The sequence below is a fragment of the Dipodomys spectabilis genome, unplaced genomic scaffold (assembly GCF_019054845.1).
Source record: "Dipodomys spectabilis isolate Male_0828 unplaced genomic scaffold, ASM1905484v1 ptg000436l, whole genome shotgun sequence".
In the NCBI taxonomy this organism is placed as follows: Eukaryota; Metazoa; Chordata; class Mammalia; order Rodentia; family Heteromyidae; genus Dipodomys; species Dipodomys spectabilis.
In genome coordinates, this window is record NW_024871113.1 from 361,387 (window position 1) to 388,104 (window position 26,718).

Consider the following 26,718-nt stretch of genomic DNA (forward strand, 5'->3'; position numbering starts at 1 on the left):
TCTCAGGGTTAAAATACTTGATTTTTCAGTTAAGTACAATGTTACCCCAGGTTTTCAAATAAACACTCTTTATTAGGTTGGAAAAGTTATTTCTTAATCCTAAATTTTCTTGGTTTTAATTATGAGTGCATGCTGAATTCTAACAATATGATTAAAGAACTTTTTTCCCCCTGTTTTTGGTTTTTAGTGCTAGGGCTTTAACTCAGGGCTGCATGCATGTTGGCAAGAGCTCTACACTGAGCTACATCATAAGCCCTTGTGTTTTGAGTTAGGGTCTTACAGTGTAGGTAAAGTTAGTCTTAAACTCTCTATGTAACCCATACTGGGCTTGAACAGGGGATTCTGCTTCTGCCTCCTGAATGCTAAGATTATAGGCATGTTGCATGATGCTTGGCTTGAGTTTTTAATGTTGAACCAATTTTACATTACTCGAAAAATCTTGATTATAGCACATTACTCATTTACTGTCTTGGTGGCTTGCTCATACTACAATATTTTGTATCGATGTGTATCAACAATTTTGGTTAGTAGTTTTCTTCTGGGTTTTTTTTGAGGGGGAGGGTCTGGTTTTAGTATCACAGTAATGCTGGTCTCATAAAAAGGGATAAGCAGTATTTCTTCTTCTTCTATATTGTGGAAGAGTATGTGTCCAACTGGTATTATTTTTTCCTTAAATGTATGCTGGAATTCATCAGGGAAGTTGTTTGGGCATAAAGTTTCTTTGCAACAAAGTTTTTAACTAATTGCATAATTTTTAAGCTCTATTAATTTAGATATTAGTAGTAAAGTTTTTTTTAAAAATACCTTCAAACCAATCAAAGAGAGAAACAAACTTTGGATTCCTTTGTTGAATTCTTGAACAAGATGACTATAACAGTTTTCTAGTGGCTTGCTTATTAGTTCCAAGACCTATAAAAGTTAAAGCAACATTACATGTTATTATTAAAATAAACAGGTTTTTTAAATTATTTTTAAATATTTTTTAAAAATTTAAATTTTTTTATTTATTATTAAAATAAACAGGTTTTATACTTTAAATAAATCTTGGGGGGGTCAAAAATAAAACTAAAACTTGGACAAAACTGTAATAATTTTAAAACTAAAAACAGACAAGTAGGACAAATATTGTTCTCATTGTCTGAAATATATTCAAATACTCTTTCTAAATCACAATCATATAGGAGGGAACTGTCTTCTCAAGGAACATTAATAATTAGCTCTTAAGAGATACTCTCATATAAATGCCAGATGTAAAACCAAGAAACATAAACAATCAACCAGATGGTAACCAAATCATATTACCTGCTGCTTGTCTTTTTCTTGCATTATAAGGATACTCTCCCCAATAGTATCTATTCCAGCACGACCAGCTCTGCCAATCATCTGTTTATATTGATTACTCTTTAAAAATTCTTTAGCAACATAGGGAGCTCGTAAAATAACTCTATAGAATTGACAAAATTAATTAAAAGTGATAGTCAATCTATAGTAACAGGACCTTCTTTTAAATTCTTAATTTCATTATATATCTGTAATACTAAGTTTAATGACATGTTAACTGAAAATAGTAAAACCTTCTAGAAATCCAAAAAGGAGAAACTGACAACTACTTACAATGAGAGATTAATATAGTTCTCTCAACTTGGCAAAGAATTAAAAAGTTAAAATAAAAACAGAAAGAACATAATTAACTGCAATCCCATTGAAACATAAGCCTTTCATACCCAGAAAAATAAACATCTTTTAAATCACATTATTTAAAATCACTCATTACAAGAAAAAAAACTCATACTCATAAATTGTATAGAGTAGAAATCAATTAAGAATTCAAAGATTCAGGGCTGGGAAGGTGGCTCAGTGGTAGAGCACTTGCCTTGCATACGTGAGGCCCTGGGTTCGATTCCTCAGCACCACATAAGCAAAAAGAAAAAAGCCGGAAATGGCGCTGTGGCTCAAGTGGTAGAGTGCTAGCCTTGAGCTGAAGAGCTGAGGGACGGTGCCCAGGCCCAGAGTTTAGGCCCCACAACTGGGACCCCCCCCCAAAAAAAAGAATTCAAAGATTCAGTATCTGCCACAGAAAAATGTTGCAACAGTTAAATGGCTTCCTTCATAAATCACAGATCCCTCTCCTTTTATTTCTGGTGTTGGGGATCAAACCCAGGGCACCGGGCATGCTAGGTAAGCACTCTACCAACTGCTCTACATCCCCAGCCCAGTTTTATGCATAACTTCTTCAAGATTTCAAAATGTTCTATTTTCATTGGTAACCCTATGTTGAGTCACAAAAATTGTTAAGTTTAGCTGGGTGCTGGTGGTTCATGCCTGTAATCTTAGATACTCAGGAGTCTGAGATATGAAGATCAAGGTTCAAAGCCAGCCCAGGCAGGAAGGTCTGTGAACTCTTATCCCCAATTAACCACAAGAAAACTGGGAGTTGTGGCTCAAGTGATAGCACGCTTGCCTTGAGCTGAAGAACTCAAGGACAGCACCCAGGTCCAGAGTTCAAGACCCATGATAGACAAAAACAAAAAAACAAAAAACAACTGTGTGAACTTTGCCAATTCTTCCTACACAACTGGGATAATAGATTCAAACATCAAAATCAGACAAGAAAGAAGAAACAAACAACCTCAAACCAAAAGCAGATAGGGAGAGCAAGAAAGAAGAAATTCGAATACCAGGAAATAGTGTTAGTTTTTAGTAAAATATTAAAGGAAATAAACTGTCAACTTGCAAATACTATGAAAACATTTTATAAATTCTCACCTACTACACAAACAAAAACTTCTCTCAAGCTAGGAGATGAAATGTTCTGAACCCTACCAACATTTACCTTCGAGCTGGTAGGTTGACTCCTGCTGCCAGAGTGGATGTGCAGGTAAAAAGGCAGAGAACCCCTGTGGAGTAGGCCTCCTCCAAGAGCTTTCTTTCCTCATTTGTTAAGCCACTGTGGTGGTAGGCAACGCCATATGGGATAGTGTGCTTTAAAACTGGACACAGGTTGCCATTGCTGGCATTCCTCAAGTTCTTAATCACATCACATTTTTCTTTCTCCCTGTGTTTCAGATGTGCCCTAAAAAAAAAAAAAAATCCCTAAAATAAGAACCCTTGATTTTATAGTACAACGAACATACCATTTTTCATTTTAGTAGGATTCTATTAAAAAATCTCTTCCTGGGGGTTATAGGTGGCTCATGCCTGTTATCCTAACTACTCAAAAGCCTGAGATCTGAGGATCACAGTTCCAAAACAGCTGGGGCAGGAAAGTCCACGAGACTCCTATCTCCAATTAATGTCCAAAAAGCCAGAAATGGTGCTGTGACTCAAAGTGATAGAGCCCTAAACTTGAGGGACTGCACAGCACCCAAGCCCTAGTTTTGCCCCAGACAGGCATCAAAAAAAGAAAAGGAAAAGGGAAAGAAAAAGAAGTCTTTCTTTCATGTGTATAAATATATCAAACGTTCTTGGAATTTGGATCTTGACTTCTTTAACTATTATGCATTCTCTCTCAATGTCTGTATGTATCACAGAACCCTTTAAGACATCATTAATGCTAAGGAGAAATATAAACACATACTTCGCATGCAATTTCATGTTTGTGGAGTTCAGACCTATACTTCCCATAAATCTACAGATGCCAAGTTTAGATTGTTAGTATAAGATGTACCTTTACAGAACATGGTTTCTTTGATGTTAAGGCATACATTTTCTTCTGTGAAGATGGGAATATGTATTAAATCTTACCAACTATATGGTAAAATGTGTCTAAAAGGGCACTTTAGAAATCTTAGTAATAGATACTATACAATAATGCAATATTGTGTCTTAATGCCTTAAATTATTCTTAAAAAGTGATTTATTGAGAAAACTTTAATGATAGTTTAAACTTTCCTTAAATTTCTATAATTAATATCATCATTGCAAAGGCAAATAATTACCAAAATGAGCCAACTCCTTCCTTTGTACTAGTCCATGAATCAAATTCTATTTCAGGTCAATCCTAATCAGTGAATTGGGATAGAAGGCAGTAGATGGATGACTAGATTAAAATCCAAGTTAATAATCTCTGACTGTTAACATAGCCCAAGATAAGAAGCAAAAAAAAAAAAATCTAGAAAAATAAAAACACACATAGGACATGTGTAGAAAAACTAGAATTGTGAATACTTAAAATTACTTTATCGTTAGCCCCAGGAGGGACAGAGCTAACATTAGAATATCATAAATGAGGGAAACAGTAGAAGAGTGAGGAAAGAAGTGACACTTCCTACAAAGAAATGCACTCTTTGCCTGACTTATATAACTGTAACCCCTCTCTATATCACCTTTATAATAATAAAATATTAAATTATTAATAATTTTTTAATCATAAACTTCAAAACCAATGCATTTCTTAATTACTTTGGAAATTAAATTCAAAGTAAGAAGTTGCCCAGGAAAATGAAGACAATAATATTTAATTAAAGAGAAAGTTAAGCTGAAGATATGATTTGTTTCTACAGTGATTAGTCCTTTGACTTGCTAAGTCAGTAGATCTAGATCTTGGCTGTTTTATAGATCTCACTCTAGATTCTAATTTGTTTAAGATGCAACCTAGACATGATGATTTTTTAAATCTCTGAAGTGATTAACTGGTCAGCCAAGGTTTCAACTCACTGATCTAAAGTCATGGATTCTATCAGTTATCATTCTAAATGCAATTTAGGATATCTGTTTCATATGTGAATTTTTTCCTTCAAGGACAGTTCCTTCAAAATCTAGAATAATACAATGTTCTTTAAGAAGTAAGGAGTGCTCTTTCAACAAACAGAATACACAATCTGTAATCTATGATAGAAATAAAGTATAACCGAATATATTAAAAAGATTAACATACTTGCTTAAAAATTTGCATAACATTTCTGCTACATTTTCACAATTCTTCTTACTGGGACAAAAAACTAAGCAGGAATAATTGGGAATAACTTCTGACACCAATGCTACCAAGTGATCAGGATCCATCTTTTTGAGGGTATCAGAATACTGCAAAACAGCAATAAGTTCGAAGTAGTTAGTATCCTTGAGAGATCATCAACTTACTATATATGTGATTTGAAAAATAAGTCACATATCCAATCAGACACTGGTGACTCAAGAGATCTGAGGACTGAAGTTTAAAGCCAGGCTGTGCAGACAAATCTGAGAGACTCTTATCTCTAATCATCAGAAAAAAGCCAGAACTGGAGCTCAAGTGGTGAAGTGCTAGCATGAGCTAAAAAGTCAAGTGAGAACTCAAACCCTGAGTTCAAGTCCCAGTACTGGTGTGAGTCCAGTACTCCATCTCTTACACACTTACACACACCCACATATATGCACCATCCAAAACTCTCAACTTTTTTTTTTTTGCCAGTTCTAGAGCTTGAACTCAGGGCCTGTGCACTATCCCTGAGCTTCTTTTGCTCAAAGCTAGCACTCTACCACTTGAGCCACAGTGCCACTTCTGCTCTATTTGTTTATGTGGTGCTGCAGAATTGAACACAGGGCTTCATGCATGCTAGGCAAGCACTCTACCACTAAGCCACATTCCCAGCCTTCAATTTCCTTTATTAATCTGTGTATTTAAAAAATTAAACCTGGCAAGGTGCTGGTGGCTCACACCTATAATCCTAGATATTCAGGAGGCTGAGATCTAAGGATTGTGATTCAAAGCTAGCCCTGGCAGGAAAGTTTGTGAAACTCTTATCTCCAACTAACCAACAGAAAACCAGAAGTGACACTGTGGCGAAAGTGGTTGAGCACTAGACTAGAGCCAAAGAGGTCAGGCCTGGAGTTCAAGCTCAAAACTGACAAAAAAAAAAAGCCTGTACTAACATCAAAATTAAATTGTGCTTTCTGCTTAGGCTATTAGTTAGGGATCTTTAGGTTTATTTAAATGACAGGAATTAAGTAGTAAATTAAAGTAGTGAAAAAAGTTACTGTTATTAGTAACTCTACTACATATCCATTTTCAACAAAGCAGATAAAAAAGTTCACAGAGAAAAATAAATATGGGTCCTAATAATAAATCTTAATAAGGAGTGTATAAAGATATATTCTCTATTATTACAAATACCTTCCAAAACCAGATTCACCATATTATAAGATTTACTTTCAGAAAAAAATTAGCATCAAATTATGGTACAAATTATACAGGTACAAAAAAATCAAAAGAAAATGAAAAAAGATAAAGTTATTTAAAATTTCCTTTAGTCCCTTTTATTTTACTGAAAATGAATTGAGATACAGACTTAGAACTGGACATATTTGGCTCAAGTCTATTGAGTTGAAAGCATAGCTCAGTTGGAAGAGAACCAGACAATAAGTGAAAGTGTAAGGTATTAGATTCGAGTCCAGTCTTAGACATTAAAAATAAAAAGGCTATTATTCTAGCTACTTGGGAGGTAGAGACTGGGGGTCTGGGTTCAAGGCCAGCCCAGGCATACAAGTTCTTGAGCATCCATTTCAAACAATGGGTTAGTGCAGTTGTACATGCCTATCATCCCCTATATAGGAAGCAGGATAGCTGGGAATATAGGGCATGCCTGTCATCCAGCTGACAAAGGGAAGCACAAACTGAAGAATTACAATTGAGCCTGGCCCAAGCATAATAAAGACCCAGTCTAGAAAATAACCAACAAAAAAGGGGTAGTGCTGCGCTTCCTGTGGTACATAGCAAGCACCACACCTGTGCTCAAACCCCATTACTGATCCACCAGTCCCTTTGTCCCTTTTAATATTCTCCATGTAAATAGTAAAATATTAACACTGTAGACATCAACACTTTTATATACCAATATATCAAGTACATGGACTATATATTTTTCTTGTTGCTGCTAAATAATAATCATAGTAGAGGTTTTTAGAGTCCCAAGGCAAAAAAGAAGTAGTAGTTTTGTTAATAAGGTATTTACCAAATAATTTAGTAAATATGTATGTCCTTACAATTCAGTAGCCCTTTAAATTAAAAATACTTAATTCTTTTTTTTTTTTGTCAGTCGTGGGGCTTGAACTATGGGCCTGGGTGCTGTCTCTGCTCTCTTCAGCTCAAGGCTAGTGCTTTATTTAGCACTTGAGCCACAGCACCACTTCCAGTTTTCTGGTGGTTATCTGGAGATAAGAGTTTCACGAACTTTCCTGCCCAGGCTGGCTTTGAACTGTGATGCTCAGATCTCAGCCTCCTGAGTAGCTAGGATTAAAGGTGTGAAGCACCAGCACCTGGCAAAAAAAACAAAAAAAAAAAACAAAAAATTTAATTCTTAAACCTAGGAGTTCACTAACAGGATGTATGCATGATTTGGCAGTATCTTTCAAACCTTGAAAGAAGACTGGACACAGCTATTAACAGCCACTGCAATTGCATACTGCAATTATAGAAAGCTCAACTTCATAGACACCTGATATGAAAGAAAGAAATACACGTGTTCTGATGTTAAAACTGGAGATAAAGGCTAGGATTGTGGCTCACTGTTGAGTGCCAGCTCCATATGAACAAAGACCTGGACTCAATCCCTAGCACTGCAAACAAAACAAAACAAGCCCGGTACTGGTGACTCACACTAGTAAATCCTAGCTACTCAGGAGGATGAGATCTGACCATCACTCTTCAAAGCCAGCCTGGGCAGGAAAGTCCATGAGACTCTTATCTGCAATAAACCACTAGAAAAACCAGAACTGGCACTGTGGCTCAAGCTGTCGAGCACTCACCTTGAGCTGAAGAGCTGAGGGACAGCGCCCACACGAGAGTTCAAGCCCCATGGACTGACAAAACAAAACAAAACAAAACAAACGAACAAAAAAACCCTGAAAACTAGTTACAATGAATCTGCTGTTTGTATTGTATTGACCAACATACATTAAGCATCAGCCATTTTTCTCAAAGGTTAATACTATCTCCAGTCCCACCAAAGTAAGGAAACTTGGGATTTAAGGCTTTTCAACATACCTTATAATTAAGGAGACGTGAAAAAGTCATAACATTCTCAGCTTTGCTGTCAACCTCATATATTGTATCATTGATTTTCAGATATTCTTTTAATTCAACCTTGAATTCAAAGGAAATAACACAAAGGAATTCTACTTTGCAGGATCTGAAAGTTGGTAAAATATATTTTAACAAAGGACAAAACTATACAAAGATTTTAGCTTAAGAAATCTAAAACAATGCTTCAACTTAGAAGTTCTGGCTTTGTCATTCATTTTCCTCTTTTTGCCTCTAAATCCAAGAATTAACATCCTTGAAAAATACTTCTGAGTTGAAATAGGCACATATTTGAAAGGAAATAAGAAGTGTGAGTTGTAGTATTCACTTTCATCTTTTGTTAATGATTTGTGTTATTTCTTAAGATCTAAAACTTTCTGTGCTAATTATCAGTTTCTTATTATTTTTTTTTTTTTGTCGGTTGTGGGGCTTGAACTCTGGGCCTGGGCGCTGTCCCTCAGCTCTTCAGCTCAAGGTGAGCGCTCTACCACTTGAGCTACAGCGCCACTTCCGGTTTTCTGGTGGTTTATTGGAGATAGGAGTCTCACGGTCTCTCCTGCCCGGGCTGGCTTTGAACCACGATCCTCAGATCTCAGCCTCCTGAGTAGCTAGGATTACAGGCGTGAGCCACCAGCGCCCGGCATCAGTTTCTTATTTTAAACACTAACATGCTATTTTCAATTTAAGGGAACAAAACCACAGATAATTTCATTTTTAAAAGTTTATTAGCTAAGCAAGGTGACACATACCTATAACCCCAGCACTCATGAAGCTGAAGCAGAATTACAATTTGAGGTTAGCCATGCTACACAAATTTGAAACCCTGTTTCAAAAGAAACTTTTTAAGTGTCTAATGAGGCACATAAGGTTCGAAAATGTTTCTGAGTATTTCTTAATTTTCTTCATGTTATTGAAAAAAATTTAAAACATCCAATGTCAAAATAAAAATTGATAATTCTTAAAAATTATTTTCTGGAACTCTATTTAGAAACAGAACTACATATTAGTATTGTAGCATACAATAAGTACAAGCTACCTTTGAATAACTAAATTTTGTTTACTTGCTTCGGGGACTATGTTATTGGGGAGTTTAAATTAAATCTATAGAAAGCCTTAACTTACTAAAAAGCTATTATTACTACCAAGGCATAGGTATTTGAAAACATTTTAAAAGTAAATTTTTTGTTTGGGTGCTGAGAATGTGGCTTAGCGGTAGAGTGCTTGCCTAGCATGCATGAAGCCCTGGGTTCAATTCTGTAGCACCACATAAACAAAAAGAGCTAGAAGTGGCACTGTAGCTCAAGTGGTAGAGTGCTAGCCTTTAGCAAAAGAAGCTCAGGGACAGTGCTCAGACCCTGAGTTCAAGCCGCAGGACTGGCAAAACAAAAACAAAAACAAAAACAAATTTGTTTGGGTTAGTTTGCTGCAGACAAAATTGTTTTGCAGTCCAAGCTGACCTCATACTCGCAATCCTCCTACTTCTGCCTTCTGAGTGATGGAATTACAGGCCTGCAGCTAACAGATTTTTTTAACGAGCCAAACATGTCTCACTAAAATTGAGCCAAATGGAAAATATACTTTAAAAAATAAGAAACAGAAAAAAAAATGGTCTAGAACAATTCATTCAACAGATGTTCACTGAGGGTCCACAAGCCAGTCATTGCTTCAAGTGCTATAAAATCATTCATAAGCCAATATGCTGGTCTCCACAGAACTTACATTCTCTATACACAAATTTAATTATTAGAATGTAGTTATGGTGAGTGAAATTATACCTCTTAACTAATCCATTGAACTTTTTGCATGGTACTAGGGTTTGAACTCAGATCCTCATAACTTGTTAGGCCATGCCTCCAGCCCTATTTTTCACTAGTTATTTTTGAGATAGTGCTTTGCTTCCTATTTAGGTGCATGATCTGCCTACTTTTGGCTTTCTTTCATTGCTGGGATGACAGGTGTGGACCACTGCAATCAGGTTCTCTCCATGGAGATTTTTTGTCTAGAACTTTTCTGTCTAGCTAGCCTGGAATATCCATCCTCCCAATTTCAATCTCCTATACATCTTGAGATGACATGCATGAGCCAACAGACCCTGCTATGGATAGAGAAGGATTTTCATGAAAATCCTGAACTTTTTGTCCAGAGTTGGCTTCAAACCACAATCTTCCCATTCTCAGGCTCTCAAGGAACTGGATTATAGGCATTAGTCATGGGTACCCAGCTTATTCCCTAGAATTTTTTGTTTGTGCCAGTTATAGGGCTTGAACTCAGGGCCTGAGGGCTGTCCCTGAGCTTTTTGCTCAAGGTGAGCCCTCTACCACTTGAGCTACAGCTCTATTCTGGCTTTTTTGTGTGATTGATTAGAGACAGAGGTCTCATGGACTTTCCTTCCCAGGCTGGCTTTGAACCACAATCCTCAGATCTCAGCCTCCTGAGAAGCTAGGATTACAGGTTATGAGCACATGGTATATATATATAAAGTATATTAATATATATTAAATACATAAATATATTAATATTATATAAATATTAAATATATATAAACATAAAATATATATAAATTAAAAAAATATATATTTTAAAAAATTTTTAATTAAAAAAAAATTTTTTTTCTGTCAGTTGTGCAGCCTGAACTCTGGGCCTGGGCACTGTCTCTCAGCTCTTCAGTTCAAGGCTAGCGCTCTACCACTTGAGCCACAGGGCCACTTCCAGCTTTTTCTGCTTAAGTGGTACAGAGGACTCGAACCCAGGGCCGCATGTATGCAAGGTAAGCACTCTACCACTGAGCCACCTTCCTAGCCTCTTCTATAAGATTTTAAATATACTATGTCCACTATTTTTATTTCTCAGATAATACATAGCAAATCAGTACAATGCAAACCTTGGGTACATACTGGTCTAAAGTGACTGCTGAAATATTCTGCTTGAAGGAATTTTTTTAAGTCTTCAACGTTGTTTAATGTTGCACTCATACCAACAATCTGAGTTGTTTCTAAAAAAATTCAGAGAATTAAGTGTTTCATTTATATTAAAGGTAATTTTAGCAACATTTTATTTTCTAAATTCTTCTCAAGTGATGGGAGAAAGGTAAGCAGGAAGAGGTTAAAAAAACATCATGGAGATGATATTTAGATTAGTCCATACACATTTAAAATAAAGTGGGATTGTAAAATAGTTCCTTCAAGTGATTACCTAAATATACTATTTCTTTAAGACAGTGGTGATGGTGACAATGGAAACAGTAAGTTACTAGGCATGCCCTCTGGGCATGGCAAAATACTTCACCTTCACACCTGTTCTCTCTCATGTACTCTTTTTTTTTTAATTTAATTTAATTTAATTTTTTGTGAACATACTGTCTCATGTACTCTTCAAAGGATCTCATCAGGTTAAACAAGGGGACTAAGCAAACACAGCTAGTAAGTGGGAGGAAGTAATAGAGGGCTCTTTCAAATACTAATTTAACTTATCCTCAGAGTTCTACTCATTCATTGATTCTGCCAACAACAAAAAAAAAATGCACTTACTTTAGAAACTAAAGCAGGAACTCTAAGTCTTTTGCTCTAAGTCACATAATCCAGTGAGTAAGTCTTTCATCATTAGATCTCTTAATTATGAATCAGCAAATACTTACTGCTAGTATAAAGGATTTTTGCCAGGGTCATTTCCAGGATGGCACCACGGCTCCCTTCGCCAATCATGTGCAACTTTGAGATTAAAATAAAACAAAGAAAAAAAACCCAATAAGGTAAACAAGTACATCTTCATAAAATGCTCATAAAACAAATAAACAAACAAACATATGTGGGCTGGATAGGTGGCTCAGTGGTTGTTTAGCATACATGAAGCACTGGGTTCGATTCCTTAGTCCCACATAAACAGAACAAGCCAGAAGCAGTGCTGTGGCTCAAGTGGTATAGTACTAGCTTTGAGCAAAGAAACTCAGGGACAGTGCCTGGGCCCTGAGTTCAAGCACCAGGTATGGACAAAAAATATTTTTTAAATCAAAACCCAAAAAAACAGCCGGGCGCCAGTGGCTCACACCTGTAATCCTAGCTACTCAGGAGGCTGAGATGTGAGGATCACGGTTCAAAGCCAGCCGGGCAGGAAAGTCTGTGAAACGCTTATCTCCAGTTAACCACCAGAAAACTGGATGTGGCGCTGTGGCTTAAGCGGTAGAGTGCATGCCTTGAGCTGAAGAGCACAGGGACAGCACCCAAGCCCAGAGTTCAAGCCCCATGACTGACAAAAAACAAACAAAAAAAAAACAAGAAAAGACAAAAACATTTGTAAGAAATATTTAATACTTGCTTTATCATTCTTTAACATTTTGGGTATAATGACTACAGTAAATACACATTAAAATACCATTTGGTATTTTAAATTAATGAGTTTGGGGGAGGGCAATACACTGACACACCTGGAATTCAAAATAAAATTATTAATTGTCTATAAACATACATAGTCACACTTCAAGAAACACCTGACACTGGAAATGTCAATTTGTATATGGACGATTTCCAAAAGTGGAATATTTCTGTTGGGACCCCATTCTAATAACAGTGCTCAGAAAGGACATGATATCCTCCTTGTAAGCATTTCCCATCCTCAGGTCAGTGACAAGCAGTACCTGGCTTGCTAAACATCCATCTTGTAAGATTGGCCCCAATTACCAAGTCAACTTGGGAAATTTAACAAGGTGTGGGCCGTAAATTCCTGCAAACTTTGGGTTGTAAATCCCTGATTAACAGAGCTCAGAGAACCAAGGTTAGGAGCCAGGTGGATACATCCAATTAGTAACAAGCACATATGCAGGTCCCCTTTGCCACTGCAGTTACTGACCCCCGCCTTTTGCCCACGGAAACTGTGCGCCAAAACCGACAGGAAGGATTGGCCGAGAGGAAGGATTGGCCAGTTTAAACAACTGCCCAGAGACAGGTCACCTGCCAGTGATCCGACAGGACTATGCAGTTTTGTATGAATATTACAACCCTATTGGTCACTTGCATGTGTCCACCTTGTCCCTCGTGGTCAATCTGCTATAAAAAATAGGGTCAGACAATAGCCCGGGGGCCGTCTCCGCCGGGGTGACTGGCCAGTCCGTTTCCCGATGCTAGGTGCGAAAATAAAGCTTGCTTAATTTTCGCTTTGTGTCAGTCTCGCTCTTTTGATCACCGACCCGATGTTGGGGTGCTGTCTTAATTGGGGTACCCTATTATTTCTACTTGTATTGTCTTCTGTATATTAAAATGAATTACTCTTGATGAGGTACTAAGCAAGTCCACAAAATAATCACAATAATAAATGTAACACATTATATAAGAAAATACTGATAAAAGTAGAAGTGGTAACTAACCTCATCTACAACAACCAGGCCCAAATTACCAATCCTTCCAGTTTCAATCAAGGAGTTCACCAGGCTATGACTTTTCTCAATGGTGGCAATATACAGGGATTTTTTTTCCCTTCTTTTTGTTGGAGGAAATCTTCCTTTGCTTCCAGCATATTCTTCAACAAAGAAACCAAGTTCTATACCAAAACTTGACAAACTTGAAATCTAGAATATTAAAATAAGCAAAATAAAAAATACAAATAAATAAGAACATCAATTATTAGGTGCTTTCAGCAATTTAAGAAAATAGCTAGCCGGGTGCTAGTGGCTCACACCTGTAATCCTAGCTACTCAGGAGGCTCAGGATCAGGGTTTGAAGCCAGCCCAGGCAAGAAAGGCTGTGAGATTTGTATCTACAATTAACCATCAGCAAAACAGAAAGTAACATTATGACTCAAAGTGGTAGAGTGCTAGCCTTGAGCAAAACAGCTCAGGATCAGTACCCAGGATTTCAGTTTAAGCCCCATGACCAACAACAAAAAATAGCTAAAGCAGTATCTAAAAGCAATCAATGAGCACAGTTATGAAATTAAATATTTATGCCTAAGAAATACAGTGAAAATAAGGTGCTCATCTTTGCAAAATAAATGCAAACTTTAATTCATCTAATAAAAATGAAAATAAATTGCCTTCTATGATGTTACAAAAATATCAGAACTCATTCATTTGACAAAACATTTGGTTAGTTTTGCTTTAAAATTTAATAGTAATATTAACTAAATATATTAAATAATATATTTAAGAGTTCAACCTACCAATTTAGAGAAAATACAAGTAGTATTTGATGATATATTTGGTAAGTGCCCTAAACTTCTGTATATACTAAAAATAATTCTTCATCATAAAGATACTTCTGATTAGTTAGTACACTTACGCTTTTAGATCTTGTCACAATAATATGAGTAAATAAAATTTATATTAGAAAAACATACCTTTTCTTGGACAATTGCCACATATGGAAGGATCATTAAGACATCTTTCCTCCAACAAAGTAGTTCTTGTAGCATTAAAATCTCAGCTACAAGAGTTTTTCCACCACTAGTTGGCAAAGAATATATTAAATTTTTTCTTTCTTGCACAGAACTCAGTGTTAAGCAAGTATGTTGCCATTCTGTGGAATTAAAAAAAAAGACAATGAACATTTTCTCTCTTCATATTCTTGTGTATTGAGGTGTGTATGCAGTCCTGAGGTTTAAATTTGGGGCCAGAGTGCTGTCCCTGAGCTTTTTTGCTCAAGGTTAGTGCTCTATCATTTTACCCATAGCTCCACTCTCAGCTTTCTCATAGTTAATTGGAGATAATAGTCTCTTGGACTTCCTGCTCCTGCTGGCTTCAAACTGTGATCCTCAGATTACATCTTCCTAAGAGGCTAGGCTTACAGACATGAGCCACTAGCACCAGCTGTCTTCATATTTTAATTTCAAGTGTTTTCCCAGAAGCACGGACATTAAATCTCTCCTGTGAGGCAATCTTCTGAAGGTAAAGATCATTAAAATCAATATTAAGTGCCCCAAATTCAAACTACCCAACATCTACAGCCAGTGAGAGTCTACTAGTCGTTTATCCATGGGGTGGGCAGCTAAGCCCCCCTTATCATCAGTTTAAGACTTAGGCAGGGACAGAGTTGGCTGCAGTCTGAGGAACAAGGGACCATCATCCAGGACACGTGAGAACCAAATGAACAATGTTAAGGACCCATGTGAATATTCCAAGGTCTTCCTCTTAAATTCTACAAAACTATGCAAGCTGATCTTCCTCATTCAGCCAAAGCTATCTTACAAAGGAATAGAAGGTAGAAGAAACGAAAGTCCATAGGGTTTTGCATAAACTAATACTAACTTCAATTAGCTCTCTTGCAGACCTGAATTTTGAATGGTTGAATACCATTTCAGATTAAGACTAAAGCATAAAAGGAGAATTAACTTATATATGTAGGGTTACCAACATTTAGCAAGGTAGTATTGATGAAAATGGGTAATATCTAAGACATGGTGTGGGAATTAGTATAATACTGTGAGGGAGTGAGCTAAGGGACAACACCCAGGCCCAGAGTTCAAGTCCCATGACTGACAAAAAAAAAAAAAAAAGCTCATAAATGTGTTGAATTATGAAGCCACTTATGCCTAAGTATTTGAAAATAATTATGCATCAAAGTGTTGGGCCTGAACATTTAAAAAAATGAAAATAACTGAATGACATTTATGAATGATTTCACTGTTTGTTTTTTTGTTGGAAGTGGGGCTTGAACTCTGGGTCTGGGTGTTTGTCCTTCAACTATTCAGCTCAAGGCTAGTGCTCTAGCACTTGAGCCACAGGACCACTTCCAGTTTTCCGGGCTGGCTGTGAACCTCGACCCTCAGATCTCAGCCTCGACCCTCAGTTAGAATTATAGGAGTGAGGGCTGGGAAGGTGGCTCAGTGGTAGAGTGCTTGCCTTGCATGCATGAGGCCCTGGGTTCTATAAGTGGTAAAGTGCTCACCTTGAGCTTAAGAGCTTAGGGACAGCACCCAGGCCCAGAATTCTGGCCCAATGATGACGACAAAGGAGGAGCACAGGAAAGTAAAACAGGTTCCTGTTCGGAGAAAGGTCCAGCAAGAGGAGGCTAAGCCAACAAGAGGTTGAATGAGTATGAATATACCCAAAGGAGTTTGCTTACATGTATAAAAATAGAACAATGAAACCCACTGACATTTTAAGAAAGAGGAAGAGGTAAGGTACAAGGGGTGAGGTTAAGTGGGATTGTAAAGATGCATGGAAATGTCACAATAAGCCTCCTTCCTATTAGTACAACTGATGTATGCTATTAAAAACAACAACAGCACTGCTTTAGAACACTGATGCTTTAAATTTAAATTTACTTATGCTTTAAATTTTTCATGTTATTAAGACAGATTTATATAAAATAAAAATTTTCAAAGTGCGTTTTAGCCAGGCATTGGTGGCTCAAGGTCTCCTAGTTACTTTGGAGACTGAGGTCTGAGGATCACCATTTGGAACAAGCAGGAGCAGGACGTCCATGAGACTCTTAACTCCCATCAACCACCAGAAAGCTAGAAGCAGAGCTGTGGCTCAAGTGGTAGAGGCCTAGCCTTGAGACAGAAAGGTTAGAGATAGGACCCAGGCCCTGATTTCAAGTCCAGGTGCGCACACACTCATATGTACACACACACACACAGTGCGCACACACTCATATGTATACACACACACACACACACACACACACACACACACACACAGTTCTTTACTGAAATTTTTACGTAGAACCAATGTAATTGACAGTCATTACCACTACTTACTTTGACATTTTAAAGAGTTTACTTTGCAAGATTAATTTGCAAAATTGGCTCTCTTTTTTTTTTTTTTTTAATAGATGCATTACTGTTTAAGCAACAAGGCCAGAATTCATAAGGAGGCTGACAGCTTCCAACAGTTGAAAACCTACCACAGGTCCAATGCACAGTGCCAGTTACACCTTGTTAGCACCTTATTCTCAGGGAATTCACTTTGGCAAGAAATGAAAATTAAACAAAGAACAAGGTGCTAGGAGAAAAATAAAGGTAAAAAAATTACTATTTACTTGAAGTGCAACAGACTGTTACCTCTTAAACCATGAACCTCTGCTTGTAGTCTGGTAGTAGACTTTGTTTCCTAAAGTCCTACTTCTTCAACCTCTCTTCTCCCTAAGTTGAGAACCAGTTAGTTCATAAGATCCTAAACGGAGTTCCAGAAATACTTATGAAGTAAATGCTTGATGGGCTGATCTCCCAGAAGAGCACTTCTTTAAAGTGACATTGAAATATATGCAAGGATCCAGTTTTGAAAAACGCTTATTTTGGGGCTGGGAAGGTGGCTCAGTGGTAGAGTGCTTGCCTTGCATGCATGAGGCCCTGGGTTCGATTCCTCAGTACCACATAAGCAAAAAGAAAAAAGCCGGAAGTGGCGCTGTGGCTTAAGTGGTAGAGCGCTAGCCTTGAGCTGAAGAGCTGAGGGACAGTGCCCAGGCCCGGAGTTCAGGCCCCACAACCGGACCCAAAGGAAAAAAAAAAAAAGAAAAGAAAAACATTTCTCTGCACTTAAATAGTAACTTCAGGTGTCTTTAGAAATGGTAAAGTTTAATGGTACTGTTGACTTCTTTCACTCAAGATATTCCAACATTCAATGGAGTAAAACTAAATTTTGGCAGAGAAGACAGAGCCAAACGAAAACTGTGAAACAGCTACCTCAGAGGAAAATGAACATAAGCAGGTATGTCAAGATGTGTAATAACGGTATGGTCATGGCAGCAGATAAACTACCGAGAAGTCAGGAAAGAAGTAACCTTGGATTTACACATCCTAGTTATTACATCTTTGTTTTTTCCTAGTCATATCTTAAGAGGGAGCACAGAACTCAGAATTGGGGTGTGCTGAATTATTACTTATGAAAATAAAAAGAGCAAGAGTAACTGGTTTGAGGATGACTAGGAAAGAGGTTCAGTAGTGGCAGAACAGGGAATAGAAGGGGGAAAGACAACTGCCGCTTTGATTTTTCAAGATGAGATATATGACTGGAAACACCTGCTTCTGTTGATGGAAGATTTTTGTTTGGCAATCCTGGGGTTTAACCTCAGGGCCTTGTGCTTGGTGGTCTACCACTTGAGTCACACCTCCAACCCCCAAATTTTGTTTTCATTCCAACAAAAGCATTACCATATAATTTTTCAATTCCTCTGAACTGAACATAAAGGTCTCTCACTTTGCTGGGTAATGAATAAAAAGGACCAAGATCATATGATGATGATTCAATTGTTTTCGTAGCAACATTAATTTCTTCAGATAGGAGAGTCTCTTTGAGCTGTTTACTCTTAGAAAATATTGCTGTTTGGACTGTGGCGTTTCCAGTCATGGCACTCTTCAGATGATCTTTAATACTTTTTCTCCTACTCATATCTGAGCTAGTTCTGACTTCTGAAGATAATTCGTTGTTTTGCTGGGGTTCCTCTATATGACCAGGGGGCAATTCTTCATTCATAGTATTGTTGGAAGATGAGTTCCTATCCCTTTCTTTAGTAGATGGAGCATGCAAATAATTTGAAGAGTTCCACAAATTTTCAAAGTATAAAATTTGAGAAGAAGGCATATCATATAAAAGATCATTGCTAGGCTCTACAGGGACATCTTCATTTTCACTATGTCTTTCTGTTTTATATTCAGTAAAGTTGCTTTCTGTTGGTATGCTTAGTTTATTTTTGGCGCTTTCTGAACAAAGATCTTCAGTGGAAAAGTCTGTAGCATGATTCCTGTTTTCAGGAAACTTCATGTATTTCTGTTCCATATAATCAAGTTGGACTACAAAGGAGTTGTCTACAAAACTATCATAGCCACCAAACATGTCCTCTTCACTGTCGATTGGCTGAGAAGGAAATAAAAATACTTATGGGCAATTCCAGCTTAAGAACAAAGCCTTCAGCCTAGTGCTGAACCAACTATACAATTATATGCAAATCACTATATTTATAATTTTAGAAAAAGATTTTTTTTTTTACAGATAAATAGAAACCTGAAAAGGTGAAGTGATCATGCTTCAACAATGCTCCTGGAATGTTGAAGTGATATTGTGATTCTATTTTTGGCCTTGAGTATACAGGGGGAGATGAATGTGTGCTTCTATCAGGGGTGATGGCAGGGTCTACTATTGAGTTACACTCCTGGCTCCTATATTCTGTTCTTAGCCCTTGAAAGGTGGACAGCCACTGGGATGTCATCTCATTAGAAGCTTCTGGTAGGTAACTGCAACAATCTATTCTCAGACTCAAAGAGGACCTATCTGTGTGACAAATTCATGGTTGTACCACTAGAAACTACAAAAAAAAAATTTCTCTTTTGAATCTGGAATTGAGATGTTGTGCATACTGGCTTAGGGTGGCCTATATATTAAACAGAAGGGATGCAAACTGCGAAATAGCAATACAGTTAAATGCTAAGAACGGTTTGGAACCAGAACCGTAGTTCCTCAACTGCTCAGGCATGACTACTGTTGTAAAAATCGAGATAACACAGGGTAGTTTAACAGAATGCCCAGCACGTAACTCACTACACACTAAGGAACAGCGATCATTTCGTATTCTGGGGCTGAGTCAGGTCACTACGCTGCCCTGTGCACGATGTTCATGCCCGAGGTTCACGTTCAGTATGAGGAGGGAAATCAAGACACCTGCTAAGTGCCAATCAACGGCGGGAACCCAAACCAGCGATAGCTACTATTTCACTGAAACATCAGCACCTGGGTAAAAACTACTGCAATTCTGCAGCCTCAGCAGTTCGTTTCTGTCTCCCCCCTCCCCGCCGCCACGGCTTGTCATGCCAAGTGGGAGGCCTGGATCTCTCCCGCCACCCGCGCGTGGGGGCCAGGCCAGGGCTCTCCGGGGATTGTGGGGCAGGACGGGCTGTACCTCCACAGCTCGCACACCCAGGGTTTTCCGCCGGCGGCTCCCAACCGTCCGGTCCTCCTCCTCCTCCTCCGCTTCCTCCTCCCCCTCGCGCGGCAGGGCCGGGGGCGCGGCGGGGGAGGCCTCGGTGCCCGATACACTAGTGCGGTTCCTTTTGCGGATAGACACCCGCCGCTGGATGCGGGAGACACCATCATCCATGGCGGGGCCGAGAATCCGGCCCCAAACACATCCCCAGAGACCCAGCCGGCCAAACTCCAATTTAGTTCCCTGCGTCCAAGAACCGGAAAAGGGGTAAAAGCGTTAACACAGCCCACTCCTAAACCAATCACAAGCGTTCCGTGACTTCCGGTGCCTTCAGGGTGGGAAACGCATGCGCATTGAGGACTTCGCGTAGCTTTCCCGCCGGCGGCGTCCCCCAGCGTTCGACCCCGGAACCTTGGAGTCCCCGGGCCAACTGGGGAAGAGACCGGAAGGGACGTGATGTGGCGATTTGGGAAAAGGAAAGGAAGAGGAAGGGCGACGGACCATGGCGGCTTTAGGAACTGTTTGCTGGGGTCTGGGGCGGAAGAATTTGGCAGGCTGGGTGATGGCTGGGGTCTCGCTCCCGGATCGCGGAACTCACGCGGGTAAAGTCTCCCTTGAAGCACTGCAGCCCTGGCTTTGGCTCTCACAGTCGGTGAAGTGTTAGAAAGGATGCTGGCTTCTCAACGATTAAGTTTCTGCAGGATAGGTGGAGTGAGGCTAGTAATTTACAGCCGAAGGGAGAGTAAACGAGCTGTTCTATCAACTCCTTTAAAATCTGTTTCTGTGTTTCTCTAATAGCTATCATCTAGCGAGTCTTACTTATTCATTTATTTTACTCATTTTACCTTGACATTGACTTTCTATTGTTTCTCCTGCATTGAAATCTGTAGCCAAGGAATCAAGAGAAATGGACATAAAAGAGGTTTTATGGGTAGGAGCATACTGCAAACCACCCATTGTGAATATAAAAACTATATAGTACCTTAATGTATGTATAGCTATGTATAGTTTTGTTATAATTAAGATGCTGTACACAAGGTTTACCATTTCATAAGTCAGGTAATGAGTACAATTCTTTTTGCCAATGTCACCTCTTAATAGCACTTTTTATTTTGTGCCTCTATAAAAACAAAATCTTTCTTGGCCGCTCTGCTAGTTAACAGACTTGGTTTATTGCTGTTTCTTTTTAATTACAGTGCTATGGAGAAGAGGTTGTTCACAGTATAAACAGGAGGACAGCAGAAAGGACCTGGTAAGATTTTTTTTCTTCTTCTTTATATTAGTAAGGAACTTGAAAACATAAGGTGAACTTCTTGTATTTCAGATATTTGGGATTAAACTATAGGAAAAAAATAGGATATACTCACTAAACATTAAAGTAAGGAGGAGTCTAGCAGGAGTCTAGCCTCTAGTCTTCCTTATTTCTCAACTTTTAAAGAAGCATGCTGCTTTGATACTTTTTCTTCCTAGATGGTATATACAAAGACATATGATGTAGTAATTGTATATGTCATTTGGCTGGATAGAATAATTGTAGATAACTAAGCAAAGGGCTAATATTTTGTCTTTGTTTTTGGTAATTTGCCTTAATAAATATAGAGATTAAAGTTTTACACCAGGACATTTAATACACCTTCTTACTTATAGGTGCATTTTTATGGGGGAAAAGTACATGGATTTGGAAAGAATAAAATTTCTAACTACAGGAAAGATAATTGGTTTGACATTAATCATGCCATACAAAGCACTTAGCCAAGTATTGAAAAGAAATATAGTTAGTAATTACATGTGAGCTGAATATAAATTAAATTAAGAAATCTGAAAGAATTGGTGAAAATAAAAGAGGTCTAGGAAGGCCTAGACCTCTTAGTTATCTAATTCACACACTAGAAGAAGTTTACCCTGGTTTGGGAAGGTGCTTAGTGGTAGAGTGCTTGCCTTGCATGCATGAGGCCCTGGGTTCAATTCCTCAACAGAAAAAGCTGGAAGTGGCTCTGTGGCTGAAGTGGTAGAGTGCTAGTCTTGAGCTGAAGAGTTAAGGGACAACATTCAGCCCCAGAGTTCAAGCCCCATGACAAGACAAAAAAAAAAAGTTTACTTCTGCTGGGCACCAGTGGCTTTTGTCTGTAATCCTAGCTACTGAGGAGGCTGAGATTTGAGGATCTCTGTTCACAGCAAGCCCAGGCAGGAAAGTCAAATAAACGACTCAAAAAAAGCTGCAAGTGGCACTGTGGCTCAAGTGGTAGAGAAAATAAAGCTCAGGGACAGTGTCTAGGCCCAGAGTTTAAGCCCCAACACAGGCAAAAACAAAAACAAAATGAAAAAACAACAGAAGTTTACTCCTATTTTTGGTCTTAATCTCCCTAAGACACTTAATGAAAACTGAATCCTCTCTAAGAAAAGGGTACTCATGTACACGCATTTGGAATTTTGAATACAATTAGGCAAAATTACACAATTATGGCTTCAAAGCCATAACTAAATTAAACCTCTAACAATTGTGGAGGCACATCCTTGTACTGTGAGGAATCAGAGGCTGAGGCAGAAAGATTGCAAGTTTTAAACTAGCTTAGACTTCATAGTCATGTGCTATCTTATAGAAAGGAAACAAAACAACAACAACAAAAACTCTGCTGGAGCCAGCCCTTCTGACAGTAGTAGGAGGGCACTATGACAAAAGCATTAGAAGTTAAGTAAGAGTGAAGGCAGAAAACCAAGAAGGCTGACACAAACTTTGACAGCTGGATAGGTCTAGAAAGTTGAACTCAGAAGGACTTCTTACTACAGTAAGCTATGGGACATTTTGTATTTATAAAAGAAGATATGATGAAACACCTGATGAAGAAATGGGATGGCTAAACTTAAAACTTTAGCAATTGTACTAACTTAGAAATGTCATATTACCTATGTTACATGTTTGTCTTAAAGTTAAATGGAAATAAATTTGAATGGTTTAGTCATCTACAATCTGAACAAAGTACTTGAACCACTTTTTAAAAATCAGACTTGTATTTTTTCCTCTCATAAACCCTTTTCTGCAACGATTATCTTTATCCTAAAATCCTCCATAAATTAACTTCTCCTTAAATTGATACAAAATAAAGTGTTTGTTCAAAATAGGCACACAGTAAGAAAGGTACAGTGTACCTTTGGTTGGATGTCTATTAAGATTTTTTTAATATTTCATTAGCATAATCAGTTTTACAAGAGGATTTTATGTTTATGTGTCTATTTGTGTATCTAGTGTACCGTGATCAAACTTAACTCCTTAGTCACTTCCTCATTCCTGCTTCCCTCTTTACTAAACTATTTCAAGAAGCTTCACTGTTTTATTTTCACACAGGTACATAATACCTTTTTGACTTCAAAATTAACTGTTTCTTGACACTTTTCTTCTTTATCCTAGCCCTTCCCAATGGAAAATCCTTATAAGGAACCTCTTAAGAAATGTGTCTTATGTGGGAAACATGTAGATTATAAGAATGTACAGGTGAGATTTGGTTTTACTTTTGAATTAAACCTGATTTTAGGATTTTACAACTTTGCTAGTCTTGCTTAAAGAGGATCATGTCAGTTTCATAGCAGCTTTGGATGACTGAGCAGCTTCATAATTTCAAATTAGGCTTTAATTTTATATGTAAGTATCTTTATTCACTTCTGAGCCCCTTGGCTCATCTTCATGTATCCTATTATCAGCTCATTATATCTGATGTTCCAAAGGTCTGAGAAATGGCTCGCCATACCAGGAATTTCTAGTTGGAGGGTACAAGTGCTTAGTTGTAAAAACTATGTTTAGTTGATCTTGGTACCTCCCCATTCTGGTTCAGATACTATCCCTCATCAAGCTCTCAGCAAGTGAGAAGTTGCGAATTTGTGAGCAGTGAATGGTGCCAGTGTTAGGTGTATTAGCCTCTGAGGGAGAAAGTCCAGGAAATTATAAAATGCAACACAGGAGAAAGAAGGTCAAGAACGACCCAGCACCAAGATAGTGCTAACATGTCAAAATCAATAATAATGTGAGCAGTTGAGTTCAAATCCTAACATCAGCACACAAAAATTTTTTAAAAATAGATAAATTATATCAATATAACAAGTCACCCAATGTATCTATACCTCCTATGGCCTCACTGTAGTCCTACTTAACTTCATGACAATGTGGCAACGTGTCCTGACAGATGCTGCATTTTAGTAAGTTTTTAGAAACAGTGGTTTTAGGTATTTGTGGAAATCAAAAAACTAGTTTTAGCACTGAATAAATAAGCTGATTAACCTGTTATTTGATAGTATAGATGTTTTTGATACACTGGATGTCAACTTTTGATAATATTTAATAGGATATTTTATCTCATACAAAATTTGTCAGAAACATGTTTTTGTGAATTAAAAGTCTTGTGTAAGGTTTTTGTTTTTAAATATATATATTCACCGAATAACTGTAATTTTTTTTCCTCAAAAATACCCAGCTTTTGTCTCAATTTATTTCTCCATTTACTGGATGCATTTATGGAAGGAATATAACAGGTATTACTTTTTTTTTAATTATAGTAATTTCAATGTAAACAAGAATTATATCTGTCTACTATCATTGCTATATATCATTCTAGACTATATGCTACAGGAGCTGGATTTTGTACTTAGAGATGTTTCTTTAAAAAGAAATTTATATGACAACCCAAAGAGTTATCATTTTGTATGTCTTTTTATGCTCAGACCTCACTATAGGTTTGCAACGTATAAAAATGTGGAACTGGGTATGGTCACTCATGCCTATAATACTACGTACTCTGGAGCAGATATTGGGAAGAATGTGGTTCAAGTCCAGCTGAGGCAAAAAAATTGAGATGAGACCACAGCTCAACCAATAAGTCAGGCAGCATCGTGGTACATGTGTGTCAACTCAGCTACATAAAAGGCTATAGTTAGGATCATAGTCTAAGGCTAGCCCCTACAACAAACTTCAGTCTTTTGGGAAAAATAACTAAAGCAAAAAAAGTACAAGGTATGTGACTCAAATGGTGTGCACCATTTAGCACCTATTTAGCAAGTGCAGGACCCGAAGTCTAATCCTGTGTTTCTAAAATACATGGTGTTTAAGATGTACACACATTATAAATGAAGTGTATATTTCACACATAATCATCCTTAGACTAAAACTTGGGTCAGTAAACTGTGGCCCATGAATAGACCATATCTAGCTTGTTGCTTATTACTTGTTCTTCTAGTTTGCTTATATAGTGCCATCTGGTTTCTCTTGAGCTGCAATAGCAAAATGGAGCAGTTGTGACTTGTTTGTATGCCCAAAATAGTAACTATTTTGGCCTTCTCAGAAAAAAAAAATTACCAACCTTTAACTTTGAAAATAGTTACAAATTTGAATACTGGTATTTTCTTACAAATAATAAAGTATTTTTTTCAAAATTTTATAGGTCTTTGTGGGAAGAAACAGAAAGAAATAACCAAAGCAATTAAAAGAGCTCAAATCATGGGTAAGTGTACTTAATTATTAACTGGGTTGTACTAGTCAAAATTTTGCCTATTTTCTGTGAAGGACTTTAATTATCTCTTTTCAGGATTTATGCCAGTTACATACAAGGATCCTGCTTATCTCAAGGACCCCAAAATTTGTAACATCCGATATTGAGAATGAATAATGAAGTTATTGCCAATAAATTCTTTTATAATAAGAAGTTTTATGTCAGTGTTGATTCAGACTAACTTTTGGGCAGAAAAGTGTTTCAGGATTGAGATTAGAAGTGGTGAAACTTCTCCATACCAATGAATGTTCTCTGAAAATCACTTAATCAAAATACTCATTTTTTTTTTTTTTGTCAGCAGTGGGACTTGAATTCAGGACCTAGGTGCTAACCCTGAGCTCTTTTGCTCAAGGCTAGCACTTTACCACTTTGAGCCACAGCTCCACTTCCAGTTTCTGGTGGTTAATTAGAGATAAGAGTCTTATGGAAGGGCTGGGAAGATGGCTCAGTGGTAGAGCGCTTGGCTTGCATGCCTGAGGCCCTGGGTTCGATTCCTCAGCACCACATAAGCAAAAAAAAAAAAAAAGCCAGAAGTGGCGCTGTGGCTCAAGTGGTAGAGCACTAGCGGTGAGCTGAAGAGCTGAGGGACAGCGCCCAGGCCCAGAGTTCAAGTCCCACGACCGGACCCAAAAAAAACCCAAAAAACAACAACAACAAAAAAAGTCTTATGGAATTCCCTGCGAGGGCTGGCTTTAAATGACCATCCTGAGATCTCAGCCTCTTAAGTAGCTAGGATTACAGCTTGAGCCACTGATGCCTCCCTCATTGTCCATACTTTGCATGAGAGTAATATATGATCTGGCCCCAACAATCATATACCATTTGATAGTAGACTAGGAAATATAGAAGGAAGGAATGGCTTGAAGTAGAATTCTAGGTATTCCCTTACTCTACTCCTAAATTGATAGTCTTTTTTATTACACAGGATGATGTATAACCTATTATACATCCTATTTCTCCAGTGATATAAATAGGCGCCAACTGACAACCTTAGTTCTCCTCCCCATGCTATCTCGTCCAGTAGTTATGTGTGTTTCCAGCACAATACAACCCTGCAAATTTCATAAGTCACCTCTGGGTATTTTGTGGCTTCAGGAACACCCCATGATGATTAATGCATGTTAATCTTTGAAAATTGTATCAGAATGTTATTATAATAGTCTGGCTCACATCTGTATAATTCTAGCTACTACGAAGGCTGAGAATGGATCATGGTTCCCTGCCAGCCCAGGCAGAAATTTTCGAGACTCTTCATAGATGTCCATAGATGGGTGTGATAAAGTGTGCCTGTCATCTCAAGCTAACTGGGAAGCTGAGATTGGCAGGCTTGTGCTGATGGGCC

The 26,718-nt window shown here is 37.9% G+C and overlaps 2 protein-coding genes across 4 annotated transcripts in view; one reads left to right on the forward strand and one right to left on the reverse strand.

Annotated features, from left to right (window-relative positions):
* The window catches only part of Helq (helicase, POLQ like), a 39,099-nt gene extending 19,005 nt beyond the window's left edge, over positions 1–20,094 (reverse strand). The window contains exons 1-11 of one of the 2 annotated variants that reach the window (XM_042668381.1): positions 19,819–20,094; positions 18,077–18,779; positions 14,321–14,499; positions 13,353–13,553; positions 11,631–11,703; positions 10,891–10,988; positions 7,961–8,059; positions 4,877–5,022; positions 2,834–3,073; positions 1,303–1,444; positions 805–909 (exon numbers count right to left, since the gene is read on the reverse strand). In XM_042668381.1, the coding sequence (XP_042524315.1) occupies positions 805–909; positions 1,303–1,444; positions 2,834–3,073; positions 4,877–5,022; positions 7,961–8,059; positions 10,891–10,988; positions 11,631–11,703; positions 13,353–13,553; positions 14,321–14,499; positions 18,077–18,779; positions 19,819–20,016 (2,184 nt within the window). In that variant the 5' untranslated portion in view covers positions 20,017–20,094. Of the gene's footprint in view, positions 1–804; positions 910–1,302; positions 1,445–2,833; positions 3,074–4,876; positions 5,023–7,960; positions 8,060–10,877; positions 10,989–11,630; positions 11,704–13,352; positions 13,554–14,320; positions 14,500–18,076; positions 18,780–19,818 lie in introns of those variants that run through there. The other variant, XM_042668383.1, reaches the window with a different exon arrangement.
* Positions 20,095–20,214: 120 nt separating this feature from the next.
* Positions 20,215–25,529, forward strand: Mrps18c (mitochondrial ribosomal protein S18C). 2 transcript variants are annotated; one of them, XM_042668391.1, is made up of 6 exons: positions 20,221–20,444; positions 21,039–21,094; positions 23,249–23,332; positions 24,306–24,363; positions 25,269–25,328; positions 25,413–25,529. In XM_042668391.1, the coding sequence occupies exons 1-6, from the start codon at positions 20,345–20,347 to the stop codon at positions 25,481–25,483; spliced, it is 429 nt and encodes a 142-aa protein (XP_042524325.1). In that variant the 5' UTR covers positions 20,221–20,344; the 3' UTR covers positions 25,484–25,529. The 2 variants fall into 2 exon arrangements, with proteins under 2 accessions (XP_042524326.1, XP_042524325.1); XM_042668392.1 differs by lacking the exon at positions 23,249–23,332 and having other exon boundaries at positions 20,215–20,444.
* Positions 25,530–26,718: the final 1,189 nt, after the last annotated feature.